This window comes from Pimephales promelas, chromosome 3 (assembly GCF_988280905.1).
Source record: "Pimephales promelas chromosome 3, fPimPro1.hap1.1, whole genome shotgun sequence".
NCBI lineage: Eukaryota > Metazoa > Chordata > Actinopteri > Cypriniformes > Leuciscidae > Pimephales > Pimephales promelas.
The window spans coordinates 18,256,214-18,283,928 of NC_142771.1; the positions used below are offsets into that span (position 1 = coordinate 18,256,214).

General features: G+C 37.1%; 1 protein-coding gene across 1 annotated transcript in view; it reads right to left on the bottom strand.

Annotated features, from left to right (window-relative positions):
• The window catches only part of crhr1 (corticotropin releasing hormone receptor 1), a 126,438-nt gene that overhangs the window by 42,325 nt on the left and 56,398 nt on the right, over nt 1-27,715 (bottom strand). The window contains exons 5-6 of the mRNA XM_039686822.2: nt 19,239-19,324; nt 6,973-7,079 (exon numbers count right to left, since the gene is read on the bottom strand). Coding sequence (XP_039542756.1) covers nt 6,973-7,079; nt 19,239-19,324 — 193 coding nt within the window. The remainder of the gene's footprint in view (nt 1-6,972; nt 7,080-19,238; nt 19,325-27,715) is intronic.

Genomic DNA, 27,715 nt, shown 5'->3' on the forward strand with positions numbered 1-27,715 from the left:
ACCATCACATTTGATTCTGACAGGATTTAACACAAAATGGATTTGCATAACACAAATTTACATGACCTCCTTAGGGAAAACTTGACCTGTTCAAATAGGCTTTATCTATATGAACATTTACACCAGAAACTGTTAAAATGCTTATACTAGTAATAGGGCAAAGAGCTATGTCGTCATTTTTAGCAATACATTTGTTTTTGCCAGAGGACATCTAATGGACAGTTCTCCAGCAAATTGCTCATGCTATTCTAGTTACAGTAAGTAAAAAGCACAATTGCTTTGTTTTTGTTTTAAATGAAAGCTTTGATTGTTTGAAATAATGAAGCATTATTCAATTTATTTAAACACACATAATCAAAGTCACTATGCACTAAGCTACAGTATATGCACTACTTTCCTAATTTATTTACATATAAACATTTCCCCTGTGGGGTAAAGATTATGAGAGCAGCCTCTATTTTCATCTTGCATTTATTATTGTTTATTTTGAGGCATTATATGCAGAGAAATGCTATGATGTATTTACTGTCAAACTGCTTCTCTCAATTCTCCCCTGTCTCTGCCCTCAGGGCACATGTAAGAAGGTTTTTGTGTCACACAGGACAGGAAGGTCCTCCCAGTCTAGCCTTTTGTCAAGAAACAGGATGAAAACAGCTAGCTGCCAACTGCAGCTTGTCATTGTGCCACAGCAGCTTTGCTCTCCTTTCATATTTGATGCACCCTTTTTTACCCAGAACCACTCATTCTGTGAATGACAGAGGAGCCGGGTTAAACTCCTCTGACAGGTGAGCACTGGTATGGAATACACAGGAAATTCCAAATATTACCTTTGAGGTTATGGTGTTTTGTCATCTTAGTGAGAGTATAGTCAATTCACTCTTGCATATTGATGCTACCAGAACAAAATAATCCAATTTCACACAGTTGATCTTTCAGGGTCTTCACATTTGAGACCTCTTTAAAAAACCAAACACAGATCACTTGAGCCTACATTTATAATTAATGCATACCTCACTTTATAAAATAACATTTTATTAAATTAATATTTATGATTCATTGAGGGTGTCCAAGAAACACTGCCAAATCTCACATTCTCACAAGATACGCCTGTCCTTCTGTCCTTGTGTGCAGACACAAAATGGCTGGAAGGTCTAAGCACGAACACTTGGGGCCCTATCTTGCACCCGGAAATGACTTTATCCACTGACGCATTTATCATTCCTATTTTGCACCCGCGCAAAGCGGGTTTTTTTCCTCCACAGACACACATCGGTAAAGTAGGAAATTATCTTGTGCTCCCTGGGCAGGTCGGCACAAAAATGAGGCGTGTTTCGGCGCAAACAACCCCTGGTGCTATTTTGCAGTTCCACAAAACAATTGCGCCAATGACCAGAAAAAAACCTAGTCTAAAGTCAGTGGCGCGTTGCTCGTACATTCAGATGCTATTTTAAGCATGCATGCTTGGCAACAATACAGAGTGTGATTCTCTCATCTACACAGATGCATTTTACTTTTTGCAAATGATACATTATTAAAAGGAAAAATATTTCAACATGAGGGAAATATGAAAAATAGGCATAAAGCATACACATTTACCCAAATTATTATATCCATGTTTAACCGAAGCTAATTTGGGTGGGTTTGTCCCATCTCCAATGTCACTTCTCTTTCTTTTACGGCCCTGACGGGAAACATCGATCTCCTCGCATGGGAACCGATGCTGAAGCGCGCCCGGTAAATGTGCCGTTAAAATAGAATTGCGCCATGGAACAAGCGCACCTCATTCATCATGCTCTTAAAGGGAATGTGATATGACGCTCTTATTGGTTTGTTTCTGTTACGCCCAAACCACACCTATGAATAATGAAGCTACTTCAGACCAACCCCTTTTCAACTTGCGCCCGGCGTAAGAGTCATTTATCTCGCCGGTAAAATAGCAAAAGCGCCCAAGACCTGCCCACAAAGTTACTTGCGCTTTGCGCTTGCTACTTGCGTTTCAGATCGTTAAAATAGGGCCCTTGGTGTTTAACTTGAACATCTGTTCACCGTTTATTTCATTACACAGCTAGAGGACCCAATTCAGCCTAACTACAACTTCACAACTTCTGTATACTTGGACCCAGCCTCAATCCGTCCATGACACACTGACTTTGGAACATCAGCTGGACAGGGAGAGGGTAATCAGTGGGGCAAATTGTTTTCAAAAGCAGCATCCAGTAAAACTGCGTATAAGCTGACCCCTAGCGTGATTTTGATTAGAAATCCAGGGAAAGATGCCAAAATATCTTCCACGGATTAATCAAGGCAGATTAAGTCTGAGATAATCTAGTCTAAATAATCCTAAACAGCATGGATATTTCATCTGTCCACTTGGCTCAATCTGTGGCACTAACACCAAAGAGTGTGTGGGAATGCTGAAATATGTGATGAGCCTCCTCCTCACATCCAGTTTGCCACAACATTGATCCAGGCTAATTAAGCCTTGGACACGATCCCACAGAAAACAAGTCTCTCAGTTTGATTGATGAGAGCCAGCTCAATAATACTTCCGGACTGGGAATATGAGATGAAGAGGAGTGTGCATGCCCTTCAGTGTTGGGAGTAACGCATTACAAAAGTAATACATTACAGTAACATTTTACTTTTTGCTGTAACACAGTAGTGTAAGGCATAACTAATCAATTTTCAGTAATATTTTACTTGTTTGTAAATAAAGAATAAATGGCAGCGTTTCTTTTTTACAGGAGGTGAGTCATGATTTCGGCCTCTGTGCTCGCGGGTAATGGGTGAAGATGGCATGAAGAAGACTATACATTCGTGAGAAAGACTATACATTCGCGGTATTTTTCATGTTTTCATCAAGCAATCATGTTTTTGATGCAGTGGTGGCGCGCTTAAGTACCGGTAGTAAGGGTGGTCGGTGGCGCTGTGGATAAAACACCTAAAAGCTGACACAAAGAACCGGCAAAAGCAAGGAAAAATTTTAATTGTTTATTAACGTAGATGAAGTTGGGGATGCTGACTCGCGATCTACACAGTGGGCTTGTCAATGCGCTAGAGAGAAATGCACATTTCATAAGCAGAGAGCAGTCTGTTTTCTTTCGTTTTGAATTGTTCTGTTTACAAGAAGACATTTCAATATAGATATATTTCTCAGGTCTGTGGAGTAGGCTTTACCAATACGTACGAATTTTACGAGGTGCCTAATTCGTAGCAATTCGTACGACCTCACACTTTTGCTAAATCGTACATATTTTACAAGTTGGCCAATTCGCATGAATTCGTATGAATGATCTACCCCTGACCCCGCCCCTAAACCTACCCATCACGTGGGTTTAGACAAATCATAGGAATTCGTACGAGTGAGGTCGTATGAATTAATACGAATTAGCCACTTTTTAATCACTCGTACGAATTGGTCGTGAGATAGCATTTACTACACTTTTACGCTGAGTTTCGGTATATGAGACGAGCTCCAGTTCACGTGCCGTCGCCTCCGTATCGTGATTATCTATAATTGACTGCTTTTACTTCTTATTTATTAAATCAAGTCAATTGGTTGATGAAACATTGATTAAAATTATGATACAAAACAAAATTCACTTTAAAGAAAGGCTTTGTGTCTTCTGTTTGAGGTATCTGTGAAAGTTTTAAAGCATCTTTTAGAGCCGCTTCAGAGCGGTCACGTCCGTAACAGAGAACTGTCATAAATGCGAAAAATGTTCTGTGGAGAGCCAACCCTTCCTCATCTGATTTGCACAGTGTAATTCACATAATTACAAAAACATTTATTTATAAAAATATATTATATAAGTTTTTTTTTTGACACACATGAATGCTTGTCCAATATTAAAAATAAAACGCATGTGTAGACTGAAATTTTTCTAATGTCTGGACTCCTTTAAGGGAGTAGCCTATATGGATAAACAGCCTTTTCAATATATTGGTATTAAGTGCATTTTCTGAAAATCAATATTTCAAATTTTGACCGCAAATGTCATGTCCATAACCCCTGAATTCCCCAATTTTAAATAATTTTTTTTTCAACTAGTTTTGTGGTCTAGGTCTACGTATTTTACTATGTCAACTTCAAATAATACTAATAGTAATTTAAAGATGTGGTAGAATTGGATCTGGACGGGAAGGATAATGCTGGGAGTTGAAAGGGGTGTGTTGCGATTCTACAGGTTTGTGGATTTGAGTGTTGCGATTTCGGTTTCATATCGCTACAGTCCTAGTCAAATATTAGTTTTAAGTCCTACTTCTGTATAGTTATTTTGGTGAAAGTAACTCAAAAGTAATACAGGAGTATTGCATTACAATTCTGAGACAGTAATATTGTACGGTAATAAATTCCTTTTAAATAACAGTAACACGTAATATATAATGTTTTGCAGTTTGGAAGTAACTTGCACAACACTGATGCCCTTGATATCCCGGTATGTTATCTTAATTTCTGCACCATTAGTCTGATATCTCATTGCTGGGGAGCACTCCGCTGACCCATGACATATCGATTTCTCAGGTGCCTTGACAAGTGAGAGATAACCTATACAGGTTGTCCTTAGACCCAAGAAACCTGAGTCCAAACAGGGCTTGTCGCCTGTGATCTCACAGAGGAATATATAATTCTCTGTTCCCTGTCATTCAGTTGGCCACCTGATGTATAGTTTCAGTCAGCAGCTGGAAATCAATTGATGTACTGATGAGATGTGACAAGAAGCCCATATTTGTGTTTGGGGCTGGACTTATGTCCCTCTTAGTTAAACTGATTTAAAGTTGATCCAAGCAAAGGACACTGGACACATTAGCGGAGCTATCTAGAAAGGCGATCATTTGTGGGGATATTGGGATATTTGGGGTTAGGGGCTCACCAAAATTTCTGCCAAAAATGCTATTATCGGTTTCGGGCAAAACCCCCCCCCCAAAAAAAAAAAACAGCCAAAAACGTAAACCGAAAATTAATGTCACTCACCCCTCCCATGCCATCGAGAGCTGACTGATATTGAAACTTGACTTGACAGGGAGTGGAGCGCAAAAGGTGCCCGATAAACGGTTACGTACAAGTGAGGAGGCGTACACTCCCTCACTTTCAGAAACGTTTGACGAATTTTTACAGGAAAGCACCACGATTCATAGCGGTGTTGGAACAAGGGCAGCCGCACAATAAATAGAGAAGTACTGTATTGGTGCACAAACAAAGGCCACTTCCCATTGCTTGTGCGGACTGCACGCAGGTATTTATCCGCCCCAAGCACCAGCACAGACAGTTAGAAACTATTCAGTCCAGCATCTCATGTTCTTAATGAGAAGAGGAACTGTCTTTCTTGTCAAAAAGCTGAGCCACTTTTGTTCTTAAAGAGAAACCTGCCTAAATAAGACATCTGATTAAATAAACAGCTGTCCAATTTTATGTGTTAAATGGGATCATGAACTGGATTTTTTAATTTTATTATATTGTTGTCTGAGATCAACTTATGACAGTCGCTTAGTTTTTGCATTCAACAACATTAAAATGAATAAGTAATAGGCTATTTTGTCCCCTAGTTTTGAGCCTAGCTGAAAAACGCTCGTTTTTTATGGGCGTCACTGAAGACTTGGAAGTAAACGCCCACTGCTGTGAGTGGAGAACAGTTTTGCATATTATAATGAGTTTCAACTCACCTGTCGATGCACTTGGGGGAAATTGTTTAGAAAACGTCCAATGTTGTAAAATTTCAACCGGAATGATTCGCCCATACATGTTCGACTCAGAGTCCGTGTGTTGCACCATTCCTGTCAGATCCAATATAGATGGAACAGCACCGTTCTTTACTCTTAATCGGTCTGAAAATCCAGTCTTGTTTACAAAACAATCCTCAGTGAAATGAAGCGAACAGACGGACAATGTTTTACCTCATCAGCTGGAACGTCATTAAAAATAAAGTTTATCCATGAAGTCCTATTGGAATCCAGAGGAAGCTTATGCAGCGACTGTCTTCTTCCACAACCAGGCAGTGCAAAATATTCTGTATTGCTCAGTAGCTCGCTCCAGTTTGTCATCACGAGGTAGGAATCTATGTTATTTAGATATGCTTGTAATGCGCAAATCGGTAGGCGGGGCTAAAGTGGCCGTGTTGATGTAGGTGTTGATCTTCTTCTGCGGGGGTGGTGTTTTATCCACTTCGACGTCATAGGATCCCACTTTGAAAAACGAGTCGTTTGCTTGAGTCTTGTGTCAATAAAAGCTTATATTGGACTGACAAGGACATTTTCAGTTCTGAAACTTATAGGATATTCTTATAATATGATGACCTCTTAGATGTCAAAAGCTCAAGGAAAATTTGATTTCTCAGTACATCACCCCTTTAAAATTTTCATTGCACAACTTTCCTAAGGCTACACATAGGCTTAAATGTTGTTTACAGTTCCAGTTTGGATTAAGTTTTATTACTGTTTTTGCACATCGTTTACATGCAGCAACAGAATAGAGGCCCACTGCCATTCTGTGATTTTGTGTGCAGTTATTCAGATAATTGTGGATCTTTATTTGCACAACTGTTAAAAAACAATTTTTTTTTCGGTTTACGGCCGAGTGCATCCAAAATTGTCGGTTTCGGCCCAGAATTTTCATTTCAGCACATCACTATTAGGGATTACTTGCAAAGACAAAAGCAATCTACAGAACCTAAGATTTGCCATTGTATTAGAATGCTGTGTCGTTATTTCTGCAATTCCATTTCGTCAGTGGCAAAGAAATTATACAGTTCACCTTTAAATGAAACATAACGAAGGACTCCAGTAAGACTCCTGAGTAATAAAGGAAATTCACCCCTAAGGGTGATCCCTTTGTCCAATTACTTTACAACAGAGTAGCACCAGCAGCTCATACATGATTATCTCTCATGCAAGTCCACGGGTGTGACTAATGCAGAAGTTCAATTCCACTCCGTCAGCTTTTGAAAACCCCTCAGAGCCAAGGGACTCACCCACCTGAGTCTCATAAAGAGGATGAAGGCGACCAGCAGGGCTCCCAGAGAGATGCAGTGTCCAAGGTAGTTTATGATGACTGCAATGTGGTAATGCAGCTTGCTCTTCTTCTAAAGATCACAAAGGGACACACACACAAAGAGAGAGAGAAACACATTAGGAAGATGAGAGACTGATGTCCTGCAGATATCTGACATCTAAATCCCAACATGGCCAAAACATCCTAAAAGCTTTTTGGGCATTACTGGGACAGAAAAAGAAAAAAAGAAAAAACGAAAAAACAAACAAACACGAAAACTCTTAGGAACTCTGACAGTGTCAAGATAAATGAAAAATATATTTTAAAATTCAATTGGAAGGTATTATTTTTTAATTATTAAATAATCAATAATGAAAAATTAAAGTCAATAATCAAAGCAGCATCCATTTTCTAGTTTAAACTATTCAAATAAAACTGGTTTAATATACAGTGTCATATATATAGGCAGATGTGAGGTAGAGGTTTATGGTTTTCACTATCATGAAGATTGCCAACCTGACATAATTCCTTTAATTAAGCGAATAGCTTTGGCTCAGTCAAATGAATTACTTGCTTATAGCACAGCAACTCACATGAAGCTGAAGTTTATGCCTATGCATATGCCTATGTTTATCCTAACATGTAATGTTTTTGGACAAAATCATATCAAAAGCCTGGCCAAACGATTCCAGGAAGCATATGTTGATCACGTAACACTCAGGTTACTATGTGTGAGCATATAGGCATCGTGTGCTTTTCCATCATGGGCCCAGCACCTTTCCTTTCTCTTGCCCCTGACTGTGTCCTCCTGGTGCAAAAATCTGTCGCTGAATTCCTGTGGTCGTCACAGGACAGGCCTGTGATGCAAACCCCCACTGGTCACTGCAGACCCCGCGGACCACTGAGACCAGAGGACCAGATTGTTCAAGCAGGTTGAGGAAAAGCAATTCTGGAATCAAGTGCCTACGAAATCTATAAGGCTCATGAACTAGCCAGCTAGCACAATTTAACCCAGAAGACATTGCTCAGACGGCAAATCAATCAGAAACAGCAAGGGCGGATGTGCTTATTGCTTTAGGGATGAGGTAATACTTTTAGGAGAGAATTTGGAAAACATTGAATACATTTTTTGCTCAACATAACATAGCAGTCCCCCTAAGAGCCATTAGAAATATTACTTTTTTACATTACTTTTCATGCATAAATACATCGCCAAGATGTCTGCCAAAGCGTTCATCATCTGAAAAGCACTATGATCAATGTTAAAAGGCTTGTGTGTACATAAAAAAAAAAACATCTGATAACAATTTAAAGGGACAGTTTCAGGGTATATACAGTAATCCTTAAGTTAAATTTACTACTTTTTAGTACCTTTTTTACTACCTTCAGATTTTTTTTAAAAACCATCACGACGCTGAATTGCAAGTGTTAACCAGCGACCTTTCTATTACACAGATTTTGACATTTATAACGCACGCATTCCATTTTTATGTTTAGTGGATTGCATTTGCGACCGAAGTGCATTAGCTCCCATCCAGTTGACATTGATGTTTACACATCAAACAATAGAGGGAATGCATTGACATCACTTTCCCGCCAGTGCAACCCCCCTCAGCCTGACTGAGTGGCAAAAGATCTGCTGTGTGACTGGATTTAATAGGGGAAACTATTAAACGAAAATGCGACTAAAACTAACAATTTGATCAATTTAAACTAAATGTTGGACTCAATATAGTTGGACTCCTAACAACTTACTAAAGAGCCAGTGATCCATGGATATTGACATGCAACCAGCAATCGTGTCGCCTGACATTTATGTTTGCCTAATTTCAATAAAAGGGAAATAAAAGCAATATATAGATCTACATAGGCTAAAGCAAATTTGCCTGTGAACGCTTTATATAAATACAATATAGGTAGGTCTAAATCTGGGTGATCACTTATATCAGAGTTATATAGCCTCTATATATCGTCCAGCCACTGAATATGACGTCAGCATCAAACATAGACAGAGATGAAAGATCTTTAAATGTGCCCAGATAAGCTAAAGCCCATATTTATACGGACTAACGTAAACACAAAATAGGACACCTGATTGTCTGAAAAAAATAATACCTAATTTAAAAAAAAATAATACCTCTCAGACTACATTTAACACTTTTAATGGCCTTAAATTTGACAATTTTGATTTATCACTTTTTAATACTTTTTAAAACCCCGCGGACACCCTGAGTTTACATAAAAAAAAAAAAAAAAATGTTCCAACACCTTCATACGAAAATACAAACAAAGATATTTTGAAAAGTGTTTGCCACTGTTTTGGCCATACAATGTAAGTCAATGCGATCAACAACAGTGGACACCCACCCCAAAAAAAATCTAAAAGAAGACATGTTTGGAATGTCATAAGACTAAATATGAGTAAATGATGACAATTTTCAATTTGGGGTGGACTATTTAAAAATAAAGGATTCACATTTCCACCAATACCATTTAAATTGTGGGGTTTGGTATAATTTTGTTTACATTTCTGCTATATTTTGAACAATTTGAAGCTCATACAGTTGATATACAGTTAAACTATTTCAATATACAGTATGCTATATTTCAGTATTCAGTGTCATGTGAACCCCTCAGAAATCATTCTAATATGTTAGTTGGGTTGGTTTTGCTTTACTGTAACTTACGATCAATTTAATGCATCCCCGCTGACTAAAAGTATTAATTTTTAGTATTTTAAAATCACGTCCGTCCCATTCGGGCTGTTCAAACGAAAACATTGCAATTCTTTTTGGTGCTGTTCTAAAATTACACACTCGACCTTTAAATTTTCCCTTTCAACCGTGAGACTAAAGGACTTTAATAGCCATGTTTTCAATGATTTGCGCATTAGTAGGGGTTTAAACTCTCCCTGTCAGATGCCACTTCTTTTAACTAAATCCTCAGAGAAGGGCTTTTCAAAGCAGTCTCTCCTGATCCCTGCATTGTATCAAGCTTGCCCTATTTTAAGAGGAGGCTCGGCGCACCAACACACCCGTGGCATGCTCACCAATACAGCGCAAGATGTTCCCCTCGGGATGCTGCTGTCTCCTGGCTAGACCACGAGTCGTCTATAGCCAGATGGATTCACGGGCCATGAGCCTATGGGAGCTCTTGCACTCACATTAAGAATTTTACTATCATTTTGTGTTTTTATAATACAAGTTTCTTGCAGGCTTTTGGAAAAATTTCTACTTCACTAAATACATGAAATGCTTCCTAAAAGGGGGGCGTTCTCTGTGGATGCAAGCTGGGACTACAGACTACATTCTTGCATTAGCACCCTATCTCTTACAAACCCCGCAGGGAGCTTGTAGGCAATGTAAGATGCATTGTCGATGTCCTCTTGTTGCACTTTCCTCTGTAGAGTGCTTTCTTGTGTTGAGAGAGCATGGGGGTTTAGGAATCTTAACACCTTTTTCAGGCTGCATAGGTTTGTGCAAGAAGTAAGACTGGACTCGTTTCATGAAGTTCAGAATCTGTTCTTTTTTCTGTGAGACAATATCTCCATTTATCATGCATTTTGATCTATGAAACATTGCTGATCTTTTACATTCACAAACACCTAAAACACACATGAAAGGTAAAATCTGAAGAAAAAAAAAGCATAACAGGGCCACTTTAAAATTATTATAATGTACTTCACACTAAAGGGGGTCGCACACCGGACGAGAAGCGTAGCGCCGCGCCACGTCTAGGACAACTCCAGGTATCGCACACCGGACGCGCACTTTCTCATCAGTGTATGGCCAGCAATATTGTTATGTTTAATGAAATTATGAAATGAAGATAATGTCTGTTCTATGTTATGATTGTACTGTACAATTAAATACAATCGTTGCTGAGTCTGCAGCCTGAAAACTTTACCTCAGAGCTTCCGTTAACTGATTGAATTGAGAATCTCACCTGAAAAATCCAATAACATCAGCAATTGTCATTCAAGCAGCTGATTTCTGTAAATGAATGCAAAACTAAATGTATATTGGAGCATAGCAACGATTTGAGACAAAAAATAATAATTTAAATTTTATATAAAACTATGTAAATGGTGCTCTGTGGCGCAGCAGGATTTTGAACATGAGCCATTGCTGGGCGCCGCGGACATGCGCCGAATGGCGCAGCACCGTTGTGTGTGCACTCATAGAGAATAATGTGTTTGAATATTAAAGATGTGGCACTGCGCGACGCGGCGCTGACCCCCTTAAGAGTCTTTGTTTTAAGACCTGTACACTGAAATGGTTTTGTAATGCAAAATGATTCTTATTTGACAATATCTGCGAAAAGCCCCTTTTGGAAACTTTATTTTTAAGGGTGTAACTTCTCAAACCGGCAGGTATAACTTACACACTCCACAGGAAACAAAACATCTTCTGCATGTTTCTAACCAGGTGGTTTGAGGGCAATTGCTCATTGAGGTTAAGTATCATCACATCTAATGTCGTACCCTATGATCTCCTTTCCTGCTACAGGGAACATTTCATTAAAAACACTTTTGGTCTGTTTTTTTTTTTTTTTCTCAATAAAGAGGGAGAGGTGGGGGAATGGGAATTGTGTTTTATAATGGGAACTATGATTTCTTTGCAAATAATGGCAATCTGTGGTTGAAAAAAAAAAAAAGCTAAATTTTAGATGAAAGACCTCAAAATCTTGTGGCTCGTTGAACATCTGAGGGTAATGATTAAATTGTGCAATTGGATTAAGAGCATCTTTAGACGTGAGAGCCTCAGAGAGCCTGAACCGGTCACTGGCCTTCATTAACTTGTTGCACTCTGCCTGTGGTGATTCCTTTAGTGTTTCAAATTGAAATCATATTATTTCTGAGACACTGCATTGCTATGTGCTGCCTCTGTGATTTCGTTTGTAAATTTTTGGCTCAATCAATCCCCATACCATCTCTTGCTATTCCAAACTTTGAGCCTTGAGTGGAGCGAATGCAGATTTTCAACCTGCCTGGCCATGTACATCCCCCAGGATGAAACGCACGCAAGTTCAGCCTCCCCTGCTGGCTCCATTTCCACATTTGCCTAAACTGTGAGCACCACGGAGTCACCACATGTTCGCCTATGTGAGAGAACTTATTAATTATTAAATCAACAATCCTGCAGGAAACAGATGGCGGCAACTAAAGTACGTCTGCCTGGCATTCTGTGTAATACAGTAGGTAAGTGGGTGGCTTTAGACTACCTGGGTTCTGTCACATGTCCCAGCGGCACATTGTGCCAGTTGGCTTGCATGCAGAATTGTGTGCATCACATAAATATCACTATAAAGGATAATTGCTACAGCTTTTTATTTGTTTTAATTGCTTTTAAATCCAAACAATATAGTCTTTTTTGTTTGTTTGTTTCTAAAAAAAAAAAAGGCATCATCACCTGCTGAAAAGTCATCATCACCTCGGGTTTAACTGACATTTTTTATCACGGAACACTGCTGTGTTTATTTTAATGCACTCTCAATTTGCATCAAGAGACATGAATGAATACCTCACGCTGTGATTTGCTTTTACAGCACATAGCTCATGAATCAACACTAAACTATAATGGATGGAGGTGCTAAAAACTTGAACAGAAACAAGCCCCATTTATTAAAACTCTACATCACAGAGAATCTGTCACGCCAGATTATTTCACAATGTTTTTAACGGGCTGTCAATTGATTAAAAGATTACATTATATAATATGTGGATTAATAAAATACGTTAATTGCAATTAATCATATCAATATTTGCAGAAAAAAGCCTGTAAATGATGCATTTTTGTGGCAAAACTAACTTCAAAGTGTTTTAAATGGCCTCAGTCTCCTCTATTTTTAAGAAAATATATTTTATATTTGAATATTTTATATAAAATATAATATATACATTTCTTATTAAAGAAATACAATTACTGGTAAGACCAGAAACAGATTTGAACCTACTCTGCATCTCCTGCATGACCACCACAGCATCCAACTTGCCTGGATCAAGAGTAGCTACTAACTTTAGGCTACTAAACAAAACCTCCAGCAGATCACATGCTAAAAGCATGACACGATTAAGAGGCTTTCTTCTAGTTTTAAATACAATGGGGCTCTTTTTTTAGTTTTAAATACAATACATATCAATTCCAACGATGCTCTCAGTAGTGAAGCTAAAAATCTCTCGCTAAAAAAACAGCATCTAGTGGGAATCACATGCTCCAGTAAGCCACTAGCTGTGGTGAAAGCCCTCCGTGCTGTCTAAATATAAATCTGAGCATTATCCTTGCTAGCCCACTCCTCTGTCCGACTTGGAACGATTGAATGAGCGATTTCTCTTTTCGCCAGGCCTGTGTGAACAAAGGCTTAGCATGCCTGGTTAAATTGCTTCCTTTGAGGAAAGATAAAAGCCCATACATTATTAATCTCCCCCCCATGTTACTTCTGTTACACCAAAGGGCAGCTAATGAATCTTGTAGACATGCAGTATCAATGTCTCAGTAAAACACAGCCATGTCTGTGTTTCAGACTCGCCTAGATGGATGCGCTATATGTAAGCAATAAGGTACGAGAGGCTGTGCTGTATCGTGAATAAGTAACGGCTGAAGGGCGTTGTTAGGCACGACGCGAAGCGGAGTACCTGCAACCCCTTCAGCCGTTACTTATTCACGATACAGCACTTGCCTCGAGTACCTTATTGCTTTTATAAAACAGTTGCCACACAATATTAAAATAAAATGTATTAGTACAACTTTCATGTAGTTTAATCAATAAAAACATTCCTTCCGCCAGAAAATAGTCCCTCCCTGACTGTGAACAACAACGTTCCAATGTGTAATATGCAGGAAAGCTCAAATAAAAACAACAAACCATTCTCAAACTTTGTCTCATTCTTTTTATTTTTTACAACACAAAATTTGTGAAATGTCCTCACACAAATAGGCATAGCTTATCTCTCAGCAAAATACAAATCTAAAATAAAAAAACAAAAAAACACAAAGGCACATATTTTGATAGATAACAGTTAGGTCTTTAATCTAGTTATTAATTTATTTGCTAAAATGCTGCCTAACAAGAGATACTTTATTTATTGTTGTTTATTTAAATGTATTTGAACATCTCCGTTTATTGTGCATGCATTTATATTTGTCTCATTTCAATCGGCTCCACTGCGGTGATATTTTAGTTGGGGCTCAGCGCTGTCAGCGGTGTTTTCTGTTGCAGCAAGAATGTCACAGACATAACTTAAAAAGGCTAAAATGTTTCGTTTTATACTAGGTAAATTTCGTAAATAAATCGAAGTAAATTTCGATTTATACTAGGTGGCATGGCGATGGATAAGTGGTTTGAGGAACAATTTGGAGAGACTTCTACAAATACGAACCGTCATGCTGAAGTGCTGAAATGTAAATTTGATACATTTGAGAAGACTCGTAATGAAAAAAATGCCGTGCAGCAAACCCAATGGGCAGTGAAATGCTTCGGTGACTGGTGTAGTGACAGGTGTGGTGGGCTTAAGCGCATCGGACAGTTTTATGGTGCTGAAATCTTTAGTAGAAATCGGTGTGTGATGCTCCGTTTTATCACGGCCCTCTCTTCTCATTGTCTTTACGACTCCAATGAAAACATTATTGGATAAGGTGAATTCGCTGTCTCTTATCAGACACCAGGACAAACTCGGTGGATCATTTAGGAATCTGTTCAGACCCGCACGTAACGCTACATAGATACTGATCCCATATTTTTCCGTAGAAGTCATGGATAAGTGCGTTGAGTTCCGTCTTGGTGATTTGTTTAAAATCTATGCTGCAACCCTTTTCACTACACCAATCACCGAAGCATTTCACTGCCCATTCATGGGTTTGCTGCACGGTATTTTTTTTCATTACGTATTTGTCTTCTCGAATGTGTCAGTGTTACATTTCAGCACTTCAGCATGACGTTTCGTATTTGTAGAAGTCTCTCCAAATTGTTCCTCAAACCACTTATCCATCGTCATGCCACCTAGTAAATCGAAATTTACTTTAAACATTTTAGCCTTTTAATTCTCAAGTTTTTTTCTGTTTAGCCTATGTTGATATGTGTGGTTGCTAAGGGTGTTGCTAAGGGCGCAGTGATAAATAGAACCGTTGGGTGAAGCGGTCATAGCCGTGTTTTATCGTGAATAAAGCACAGCTATTGACCAATCAGAATCAAGGATTGGAACTAACCGTTTTATAAATATATATATATATATATACAGCCATTGGGTTATTTTTTTTTAATTACATTTTTTAACCCAACGTTTGGGTTTGTCCATATTTGACCCAAAGTTGGGTTAAAACAACCCAGCATTTTTAGAGTGTATATATATATACACCATATTGATAGGATAACATCTTGCAGTTGCTGGAGATTTGTGGGATGCACATCCAGGACACAAACCTCCGGTTCTACCACATCCCAAATATGCTCTATTGGGATCTCTATTGAGATCTGGTGACTGTGGGGGCCATTTTAATACAGTGAACTCATTGTCATGTTCAAGAAGCCAATTTTAAATGATTCAAGCTTTGTGACATGGTGCATTATCCTGCTGGAATTAGCCATCAGAGGATGGGTACATGGTGGCCATAAAGGGTTGGACATGGTCAGAAACAATGCTCAGGTAGGCCGTGGCATTTCAATGATGCCCATTTGGAACTAAGTGGCCTAAAGTGTGTCAATAAAACATCCCCCACCCCATTACACCACCACCACCAGCCTCCACAGTGGTAACAAGGCATTATGGATTCATGTTCCCATTCTGTTTACGCCAAATTCTGACTCTACCATCTGAATCTCTCAACAGAAATCGAGACTCATCAGACCAGGCAACACTTTTTCAGTCTTGGTGACCAATTTTGGTGAGCTCTTGCAAATTGTAGCCTCTTTTTCCTATTTGTAGATGAGATGAGTGGTACCTTGTGGGGTCTTCTGCTGTTGTAGCCCATTTGCCTCAAGGTTGTGCGTGTTGTGGCTTCACAAATGCTTTTCTGCATACCTCGGTTTTAATGAGTGGTTATTTCAGTCAAAGTTGCTCTTCTATCAGCTTGAATCAGTCGGCCCATTCTCCTCTGACCTCTCGCATCAACAAAGGATTTTCGCCCACAGGACTGCCACAAACTGATGTTTTTCCCTTTTCACACCATTCTTTGTAAACCCTAGAAATGGTTGTGCGTGAAAATCCCAGTAACTGAGCAGATTGTGAAATACTCAGACCGGCCCGTCTGGCACCAACAACCATGCCACGCTCAAAATTGCTTAAATCACCTTTCTTTCCCATTCTGACATTCAGTTTGGAGTTCAGGAGATTGTCTTGACCAGGACCACACCCCTAAATGCATTGAAGCAACTGCCATGTGGTTGTTTGATTAGTTGATTAGATAATTGCATTAATGAGAAATTGAACAGGTATTCCTATTAATCCTTTAGGTGTGTGTGTGTGTGTGTGTGTGTATATATATATATATATATATATATATATATATATATATATATTCCTATATGTATAGGGCTTTAAAAGTTTTTTACTGAAATATGTATTTTTATTTCTAAGAAAATGTATGTAAATTCCAAAATTAAATTTCTGAAGCCGAAAAGACAGTTATGAGTGCATTTGCTATTTATATCCAAGAATCCAACAAACTTTGCCAACCAGCATCTAGCTGGGACATTTGAAACACATAAAAGAGCATAAAGATAAGTTGCAAATAAAAAGCAAACCATGTCTGCCCCTGAAGGTCGGATGACAGTCTTGCTAAATATTCCAAGTGACAACTCTCAACAAGAATGCATTGACTCTATTGTGCAGTCTTTGGAGTCTTACAGTGAGCTTTCTGAATGAAGAACGCTAAATGCCATTTTTTTGGTCGGGAAGTTCGGTCTGAACTCAATCCATTGAGGAGTAATTATGATCGGTTCAGAAATCGTCAGTCCAATCAAATTCCCAGGGCGGGCTTTATACAATGATGGACAGATGATCTGGAGTTACATAACCATCATGTTATCAAAGACACCTTGGGTTGTACTGGTTTCCCTCAAAGTTGACAGCAGCTCGAGAATTGAGATGTATAGATTCCGCTATCGCGTCTATTGTAAAAGAAATCGACAGCACATTCATTTTAAAAGACAAACAGAGAACTGCAATCAAGGCATTTGTCAATCGGAAAGATGTGTTTGCCGTCTTTCTTACGGGATTCGGCAAAAGTTTAAATTATCAGCTGGCTCCTACAGTTGCTAAGAAGATGGGACGTAATAAAAACCCTGTGGTCATTGTGGTTTCTACTATGGTCACACTCATGGAGGACCAAGTAAAAGAAGCAACACTCATTATTTTATTACTTCTTCCAGCATGAGTGCAGTTGAGTTCTGTTGACGACTATACGTAGCTCAGCGTTGCTCGGATTGGTTGTAGGTCTATCCAATTGAGTGCAGTTTTTTTTTTCTTTTTCTTTTTTTTCTGGTTCGGTTAAGACATGGTTAAGACACGCCTCATGATCAAAGCAATACAGAGCAGTATCAGACTCACATTCTTAGAATACGAGTATGACGAAGTCAGGCTATGAAAACGTGACAAGTGTCACTCTTTCAACAACACTACTTTAACCCTCACAATATATTATATTCTCAAAGTCTAAAGGTAGTAAATGGGACCTGATCCAGAGTGTGAAGAAAAGTAACCTTCTGCAAAGCTTTTTGCATTGGCTTGCATGTATGGAGTATACATGTCTAAGGCCACACGTGAAAACACTTTACACTTCACACACTATTAACTCTAATTTAATAGAATCATTTTACTGCAAACTATATAATGAGTAGCATGTGGTTCTATGCAAAGCAAGAACATCTGACCTTTTGCACAAAGGATTTTTTTTTTCATCTGTATCCAAATAATTTAACTAAAAAAAACATATTATTCTACAATTAAAACCTTATAGAGATATGTTTGGCCAAAAGGCCAAAACCCAGATACAATTTAGCATTTTAGCACTTCCAGTTTCATCAATTGGGTTTTGAATTGGTTTTTGGTTAAATGCTTGAAATAAGGTCCGTGGTGAACACAAGCTCATGACATTTTAACATTTTATGTAAAGCCGAGTGCACACAGTGCGATATTGGCCGTGATTTGGCCGTTGGAGTCAAATTTGGCAAATCCTAAAAGAATCCTCTGTCTTTCATAGTTAGTTTGACATATTCAATGACAGCCGATTAACCGTTGTAATTAAATTTTACCTCAGGCGAAATTCTGGCAGTGTCAGAAGGTTTGACTCACAGTCCTGCAGTGTGTCTTCTCCTGCAACGACCGTCAAATTGTCTTTGACCAAAATTAACATTAGAGATTTCTTTGTAGCGTCCATTTCAATCCTGCGTGTAAAGGCAGCTCACTGTGAACGAACGTGTCTTTGATTGATGATGTAAAACTCTTTTTTAAACATGTCTTAACTGTCGTAAAGTCTGACATCAATGACAACTGAGATCTTACGGTGTGACATGGATAACAGCGATGATCATGTTCGTATACAGTCCGATAAGCAACAATTGCAAGAGACTATTATAAAGAGCAGTCAGCACCCGGCTTAAGGGATAATCCATGGCTAGCTGTGCATTAAACGATTTTAATGCACGACATTGAAGACCACCCAAACCACCCAATGCAATGCGTGGATTATCCCGCTTATACCATAGTCATTTGCCAGCATTGACAACTTAAAGCTGTTATTCATGTTTGCAGCAAAATTTACAGTTATTTTTGTCAGTTGTGGCTCATTAGATCTAGCATTCTGCCAGCTTTAAATCAGATCACAGACATAAAGTAGGGCATAAGATTACATTTATTTGAATTAATAATTAAAGCGTGTGTGAATTACCTGAGTCTATTCAGTTATTCAGCATCTCTAAAAATCCCGGGCAGCGTTGATAAGTTTCTGTGCTCCTGAATGTTTCTATTTGGGCAGCGCAATCTCCTCTTTCTGTGTGCGATTGACATGTGTGTGCACGCTTCAATGAAAACAGTGCATTATACAGAATAGTGATCAGCCAAACTCATCTAGTTGCTCTCTTAAAGACTGAAAGTTTTTTCAGAAACTTAGTGATAGTGACGTCGAAGCCATGCGTTTAGTTTATAGGCCTATGTTCAGCTTTTGACTTCTGCCTATTATATTTACACTTCAAACTTAAAGTTGTGTTCATTTGTGAAGGTTATGATGATATATAATGTGTATGTGGAACCACATACCTCCTCGTTGAGGATTTCCTGACATTGGGAGTAGTTTCCTTTCTTTGCCCAGGTGCCATTAGCCAGACATTCTCTGTACACATTATCTGGAGGGGAAAATACATAACACAAAGGTTATTGACCAATCCCCACATTTAATTTCTATGGCATATACTGTAACTAGTTTATATAATGTTTATTCTGAACACCTATGGACAGATCGGACACTTCTTCATTGCACTACACGTAATTCATTACATAGTTAAAAAGTAATGCAATATGACCTAAAACACTAAGAATATTAATAGGGCTTCAATCAATTTCTGATCTCAAAGTGCATATAGGTTTGACCTTAGCATTGATCTTTTTCACCTTGACTGTGTGCTAAAATCTCTCACATAAAACTGATCTACAAATTCCAAACCCCCCACTACTCCGCATACTGTGCAGCGACATGTATAAAATAATTTAAAAAAAAACATCAAACATCGTTTGCTCATTTATAGTTTACAAACATCTTCTGAAATATAAAACGTCTGTGGTAAAAATCAGTCATGGGTGCAGACATGTAAATGAAAAAGGTGATTTTAGATTTCATTTGCCATTTCCATTTCAGTGGCTTCCCATCACATTGTGGAACATTTCCTCTACAAGGCTTATATTGTGCTTTCAACAGCTTTTGTTAGATCTGGTGAAAGTTTTCAAAATCCCATAAAATAGGTTGAAATTCAATAACATAAGAATCTGGGACACAGAGAATCTGAGCACTCCAGAACTCTGCTGACAGAAATGTTGAAATACAGAAGAGCCGTGAGCATTTTATCCAAAGACACTTATATTACACTCCCGCAGGAACATCCAAGAATCTCACTGTAAAGCATTAAGGTTGGAAATTGGGTTAGTATTTGGGGATGCACCAACATTTTAGCCGCCGAAAAAATGGCATTTTCGTTTTTCTGTAAAGCTGCTTTGAAACAATTTGTATTGTGAAAAGCACTATAAAAATAATTGTGAATTGAATTAAATTGATTAACTGGTCAAAAAATAAATCAGTTAAATATGAATCTGTTGCATAGAACTGAATGAAGAGTAATATATTGATATGATATTATTTTAATATATTTTCTGTCAAATGTTGGTGTGTTACTTTAAAAGTGTGGTTATTTTATTTATAAAATTAATAAATTTAATTAAAAGTCTAATATTAATACAATTATACATTTAAATAAATCATTTTACATAAGAAATTTATAATCATAAAAAGAGAGAGAGTCAGTTTTCGGTTTTGAGTCGGTTTTCGGTTTTATTTATAAAATTAATAAATTTAATTAAAAGTCTAATATTAATACAATAATACAGTACATTTAAATAAGTCATTTTACATAAGAAATTTATAATCATAAAAAAGAGAGAGAGTCAGTTTTCGGTTTTGAGTCGGTTTTTGTCAAAGAGTCGGTTTTCGGTTTTGGCCAAGAAATTTTATTTGGGTGCATCATATGGTTCAGGATCTCTCCAGTTCAACAGATACTTCTACCAGACTACCTTTCTTAATAACACGAAACCCACACATTAATAACAATTTGTTACAACTTAAAGCATGTCGAGCAGCTAATTACAGGTATGGTGTATTTTGTCTGGTTTTTCAGGAAAAATAAATAAATCAAAAATCTTTAGAAATACAAATTTATTTGAATCTTAGCTTAAAGATCTTACTAGTTCGTCAGTATGTATCTTGAAATAAATTTCATTTTGATTATATATTGACACATTTCTTGTTATAAATAGACTACTGTTCAAATGTTTGGGGTCAATAAAATAAAAAGAAAAAGAAAAGAAAAGAAATCAACACTTTTATTTAGCAAGGATGCATTAAATCGATCAAAAGTGAACCTGCAGGTATTTTAATGTTATAAATGTTTTATGTTTTATAAAAAAAAAAAAAATGCTGTCAATTTTAAAATTAATCAATGTTTCCACTAAATATATTAATCAGCAAAACAACTTTCAACATGTTTTTGCATCAAATTTGCATAATTTCTGAGTGATCATGTGAACTTAAAAGACTTTCCTAAACTTTTGAATGATAGTGTTTAATAAGCTATACATATCTATGTTGCTTTTCAAGTAAATTTAAAGGAAGTATACATATTTTCAACAGGGTTCAACAGAACAGTGTGCACTTGAACACATTTAACCCAAACGATGAAGGAACTGAAATAGACACTAATGAACTACAAACAGGTGGATCTAATTAATGAGTAAGGAAACAAACTAGTGAGAGGAAACTGAGAACAAAGGAAAAAAAAAAAAACTAAATGACTGAGGTTAATAAATCTTATAAGATTTTCAAAATGTGAGAGACCACACACATGACGATTAGAAATCATAGATGAGTCATAAGACACGCCAGACACTGCGAATGCGAATACAGGGAATCTCGCAAAATTTCTCACTTCAAACTTGACTTTAAAGCAAACAAACATGGTGGACCGGCAAGAAGAAAAATGGATCAATAAAGCTTTATATCGTTAGAAACCCAGTCATATTTTTGAATGGTCGTGCATTATTCCCTATTTTTTTCCCTGAGACGGGTGAATATATATATATATATATATATATATTTTTTTTTTATTATTTATTTTTATTTTTTTTGCAGTGCAGTGCAGTGCAGAGACATATATTTAAAAAAAAAAATCAGACCTTGTACAGTAGCTCCCTTGGAATACTTAAATGATGCATCTGAATATTCCTGCATGCACCATTTTGTGAAAATAAATAAATAAAATAAAACATAAAAAAAAGATTCTGTTGTCACAGAATCTTCTGTCTCATACTTTATTTTAGTTTCCATGGGAACTGCTACAAGTTGCAACTTTGTCAATTTGTCCGGGTATGTACAGCAAACATTCAAATCGAGGTGATGCTGCAAGATGATTAGAGCCCTGATTGTCCTATGGGCACAGCATCAGCTCCCATCATAACAAGACGCAATTATGGGAATGATATCAGCAAGAGCTGACCATCCATCATGGAGCTGTGACAGTAGAGGTCAATGGAATATTTAAAGGACATGGCTATTTATAAAGGATTATAAAGGATCTATCTATCTATCTATCTATCTATCTATCTATCTATCTATCTATCTATCTATCTATCTATCTATCTATCTATCTATCTATCTATCTATCTATCTATCTATCTATCTATCTATCTACTGTATCTATCTACTGTATCTATCTATCTATCTATCTATCTATCTATCTATCTATCTATCTATCTATCTATCTATCTATCTATCTATCTATCTATCTATCTATCTATCTATCTATCTATCTATCTATCTATCTATCTGTGTCTGTCTGTCTGTCTGTCTACTGTATCTATCAATCTATCCTGTCTCTCACCATTTCTCTGGTCAGCTGCAAACTATTTAGTCAGATATCAGATATCTTTGTCTCTCGAGTTGACTGGCAATGCAATTGACCATGCAGAGTCACTATTGCGTCTATAATAAAATTATAGCCTGCTTCTCAAGTGTCCGACACTGATATAAAAAAAATGCTAACAGTCACAATAACTCACAGACGTGGTGCTGAAAGTTTGAATCACCAACAGTATTTAGCTCATTTTTTTTCAAGTTCATAGCTGTTTTGTCTTCTGAGAAAGACTTTAAACAAGTAGAAAATACACCAATGGTAATTAGGAAGCACTTTGTGAAACTTCAGACGCAAAACAATACTTTAACTTTTATGGTAAAAAATACCTGAAGATCCCAGAGAGAGTCTTGAAATAGTAACTCAAACTCACTTATAGGTGAACTTTGAAAAAAATAAATAAAAGTCAGCCCAAACACTAACTGCAGGGAAGGAAACACTCTTTCCATTACTCTCTAACTAACTTCCTCTCGTCTTTGCTTTTTGCTCATGGCAATATTGATTGAGCATCTGAAGGTGAATGGCAGCTCCATAGATCACACAAGCCAACAAGGCACAGAGTAACCACTTCACGGTGAGTCATCTGCCTCCTGTAAACATCCAGATCCAGCCTGTTTGATCAACCACACAATTGCCTGAAGCAGATCTGATGGTGTGACGAGAAAAATAGACGGTTGTCAGTGCTTTCTCAGCTGGCACAGCCATCTTTGTGATGAAAAGTAGTGAACGTCACTGGAAAACAATTCAGTATTGTGACATTATTTAAAGTGTGCCAAAATATTTGTTAAACAGTTGCTGTGCGATTATGAGGAAGAGTATGATGATGAGCAACGAGGGGTGACAATTCTATTGTACTACTTTTGTATGTGGCATGGAATCTTTTCTGACATGCAGCACTCTAAAAAGGTTTTTATGAGCATGGCAAATTATGAACATTATGAACTATCATTCAAAATTTGGGGGTCAGATTTTCTTTTTTCAATAAAAAAAATCAATACAATTCAGCAAAGCATCAAGCTGATCTAAAGTGACAGTGGCGTAGCCAGGGGAGGGGCCATGGGGGCACTGGCCCCTCCTGAAAACTGATTGGCCCCCCAGTGTGCCCCCACCCTTCTAATTGTCTGTCACTCAAAAATTCAAATCATAATCTTTCAGCTTGTAGTAGAATAATTCATGATTCCGCGTCGCGCGATGCTTCTCAAAACCACACGGTAAGTTGATATATTTTATACAGCTTATTATTTTTTTAAGGAAAGACGATGTGTATTCACCCTGCTGAGGGGAATGTGATAAAGCCTGGAGTGGAGCGAAAGCACGTTCCTCTCTCCACTCTAAGCATTCTGTAATCACTTCGCTCATGGTCCACTCCGGTTTTTCAATTCCCGCTCACGGAAAAACTGCTCCATGTTCACTCAATTAGTCTTAGATTTTGAGAAGTGCATGTCAGGCTACTGCTCGCTCGTTTGCTGCGGTCGTGTGATAGAAAACAGAACGCGGGTCAATATTGGTCGTTTCTCAATACCAAGAACGCAAACTTCGGAGAACGAACTCCCGAGGACGAGAGGACGCGAGTCCGGTCATTCTGCTAATGGAATAGCGCGTTCTTGATCGCGTCACTCAGCACGCGGCTACTCCGGTTATCTCTTATATGGTATAAAACACAACTTTGCTTCTTTTCATCAACAATAAAACGAAATACATATAAAACAGCACTCTGCCTCATTTCATTTATAAATGGACATATTATCATGAACAGATTAATGGCCACAAAAATGTGGTTCAGGTACTCACATTGACTATCTTCACTGCATATATTTATAACACGAAATATAAAACACAACCCTGCTTCTTTTTGTTTTCATTTTAAAAATGTGAAACATTATTGATCATTAAAACTGACATTTAACAAACAGACATGCATCGTTTTATTGTATTACACACAGTGAAGAGAATGTATAGTAAAAACATACACATATAAAGAATATTTTATATATTTTAGAATATATAAAATTACACAACCCTGTCTCTTTTGTTAAATGTCAGTTTTAATGATAATATCCCATTCAAAAGTATAAGTAGCCTAATAGGTAGGCTATAATAAGCTATACAATGAGAAAACAAGTAAACAATTCAGTTAAACATAAGTCAGCTCTCTAATGGGATACAAAGTTAAAGTTAAATAGCCAGTTAAATATATAAAGTTGAAACTTCACTTTTCCCTCAGCCAGTTAGCATTGTTTGGTCTTATAAGATAAATAAAAACATGCACTGAAAAGTTATGTAGATGGTTGATTAGGCCTATTTGTCGAGATAAGTAATTGTTTTTCATAGATTAAAATAGCTTTTAAATTACGCAAACTGGCAATATTAGATCGGTTTAAAACATCTCTCCTTAAAACGCTATTGGTCTCGACTATTTAAATAAAGTTACAGGAATATGACTTGGCCTAAAAAAAAAAAAATCAGTCAAAAGAATTTTTTTAATTTAATCCCTGCATCCAGAAACATTCTCAAATAAAAAAAATATAAAAAAGATAATTAAATAAAAATGCATGATTAAATAGCAAAATAAATAATTAATACTACTGGATAATTACGTCACTGTTTCTATGATCCACATATATTACATTAAACTAAATCATACCTTTTTGAAAAAGTAGCTATCTAACAAAGTATTATATGTCATATTTTACAATCAATATGCTCAAGACTAATTAGCCTTCCTCGAAATAAGCAGATTTGGTCTATTTATCAATGCAAATTTACTGCAACTGCTGAAATGCAAATTGAATAGGATGTGGGGAAAAAGATGTATACAATTTTATTACAGTTTTATGAATTCATTAATTGTGTATTTATTATATGAATGATTAATATAATTATGCATTTATATAAATAAGGCTGTTCTATTATTATTTGTGAGTTGGACACTAATACATTGGATTATTTTATTTATTACAGTTTTTCTATCACTTTTGTAAAGTGAAAAGTTAATATAAATTGTATTTTATTGTTTTGATTTAGAGCAGTAAATAACTGCTATTAAAAGATAACAGGGTATCACTGTTTATTGCTGATTTTAAAGCTTACTGAACTTGAAATGATTTGGATATCTATAGTTCTACATAAATACACAACATAAGAATGGCCCCTCTGTAATAATTGTGGCCCCTCTTGTGCCCCCCAGTTGAAAAAATCCTAGAATCGCCCCTGTAAAGTGACAAGTGAAATGAAATCCATTTAAAACTATATAACTATATATGAAGAGTTCAGATGCAAAAGCCTCTAAATGCCATTTGAAATTTTCTTCTTTAATGATGATTTTTGTCAAACTTGTATATTTAAGTTCAGTAATTTCACTTAAATAACAATTAATAGGTAATTATCATTGCCATTTAAGTGAAATCACTGAACTTAAATATACAAGCTTGACAAAAATCATCATTAAAGAAGAAAATTTCAAATGGCATTTAGAGGCTTTTGCATCTGAACTCTTCATATATTAGTAGTGTGTAGTAGTATACATATATTATCATAGTTTTTGTCCAACTCCATTGTCTTGACTTGGACAAAAACTATAATAAAACCTGTTGGAAAGTCAAGTCAAGTCAAGTCACATTTATTTATATAGCGCTTTTCACAATACAGATTGTATCAAAGCAGCTTTTGCATGAATATGTTACATTTATTAATTTGTCAGATGCATTTGCAGTGTTTCAAACATCGGTTAACCATAGACATAGTAATTTGCGGGTGGGATGGGTGGGACATGTCAATCAAAGTTAACCACGCCCTTATTTGTCATACATTTTATCTAAATCTAGATCTAAATACGATCTAAACACAATCTTCATTCATGCTTCATTGTTCAGATTAGAATGATGTTTTGACACAAAGCACGTGGAGTGTTGCTTTGACAAACAGTTGAGGTTATATTTTGGAGAAAGAATGGCAACGGGAGTCTCTGAGGACACGGTACAACCGTATCAGTTCGCACCCAGAACAAGATCACGGCTGCAAAGAAGTTTGACAATTAAGGCTCAAACTGGACATTTCTGAATGGTTGGTTAACATAATGTCACTTTAATCTACCTTTGTGTGCTGGCAAGGTACAGTAACTTAGTGAGGTACGAACGCTATGTGTTTACTGATGTATAAGTATTCAGTTACCATTATATGACCCCTTTAACGTAAATGTTTCTTGAGCAGCAAATCAGAATGATTTCTGAAGGGTCATGTGATATTGAAGACTGGAGCATACTTACATATAAATGGCACAATTAAAGGACATATTTTCAAATAGAAAACAACATTTTAAATTGTCATAATAATACAATATTACAATTTGTGTGTACTTTTGATAAAAATGCAGCCTTGTTGATAAATAAACTTCTTTCAAAAACATTTAAAAACTTACCAAACCCAAACTTTCGGCTTTTCTAGACTATTTTGTTGTAAAGTGAGCAGGACATATTCAAGTATAATGCATGAATTCGGCAGGCATGTGTTTATGATACTAAGCGATGCAGCAGGTCTCTGAGCCCTCCCTAGCTCTACAGTGTCCCAAAAATGTCCAATGTAAATCTGTAGTGAAAAATGGAACTGCAGCATGCTCTCATAGAGAGCTATTGGGGCAGATTTCAGGCTTCCCGGCTTATTTTCACATTGGCTAGCATTAACCTCACTCCAGCCCAAGATAATATCCAGCCCGTTCTCATCCTTTAACGTCATATAGAACGCTATATGCAAAAACGGCGCTATACTACGCACATGGCACCCTTTATCGTTAATATAACACGCGAACCCAAGACGTTATAAATCCTTTAGCGTGAATATGACACGCACACCCTACCCCACACCTAAACTTAGCCCTCACAGCACGTGTTATATTAACGATAACGGGTGCCATGTGCGTAGTATAGCGCCGTTTTGTCATATAGTGTTCTATATGACGTTAAAGGATGAGAATGCGTTGTAATATCAGTCTGCTTCAGCTATGTGTCTACATCAGGTCAGTAACTAGTTGGCATGTCTGTTGTTCCTGTGGAGTAGCGTTTCAAATTA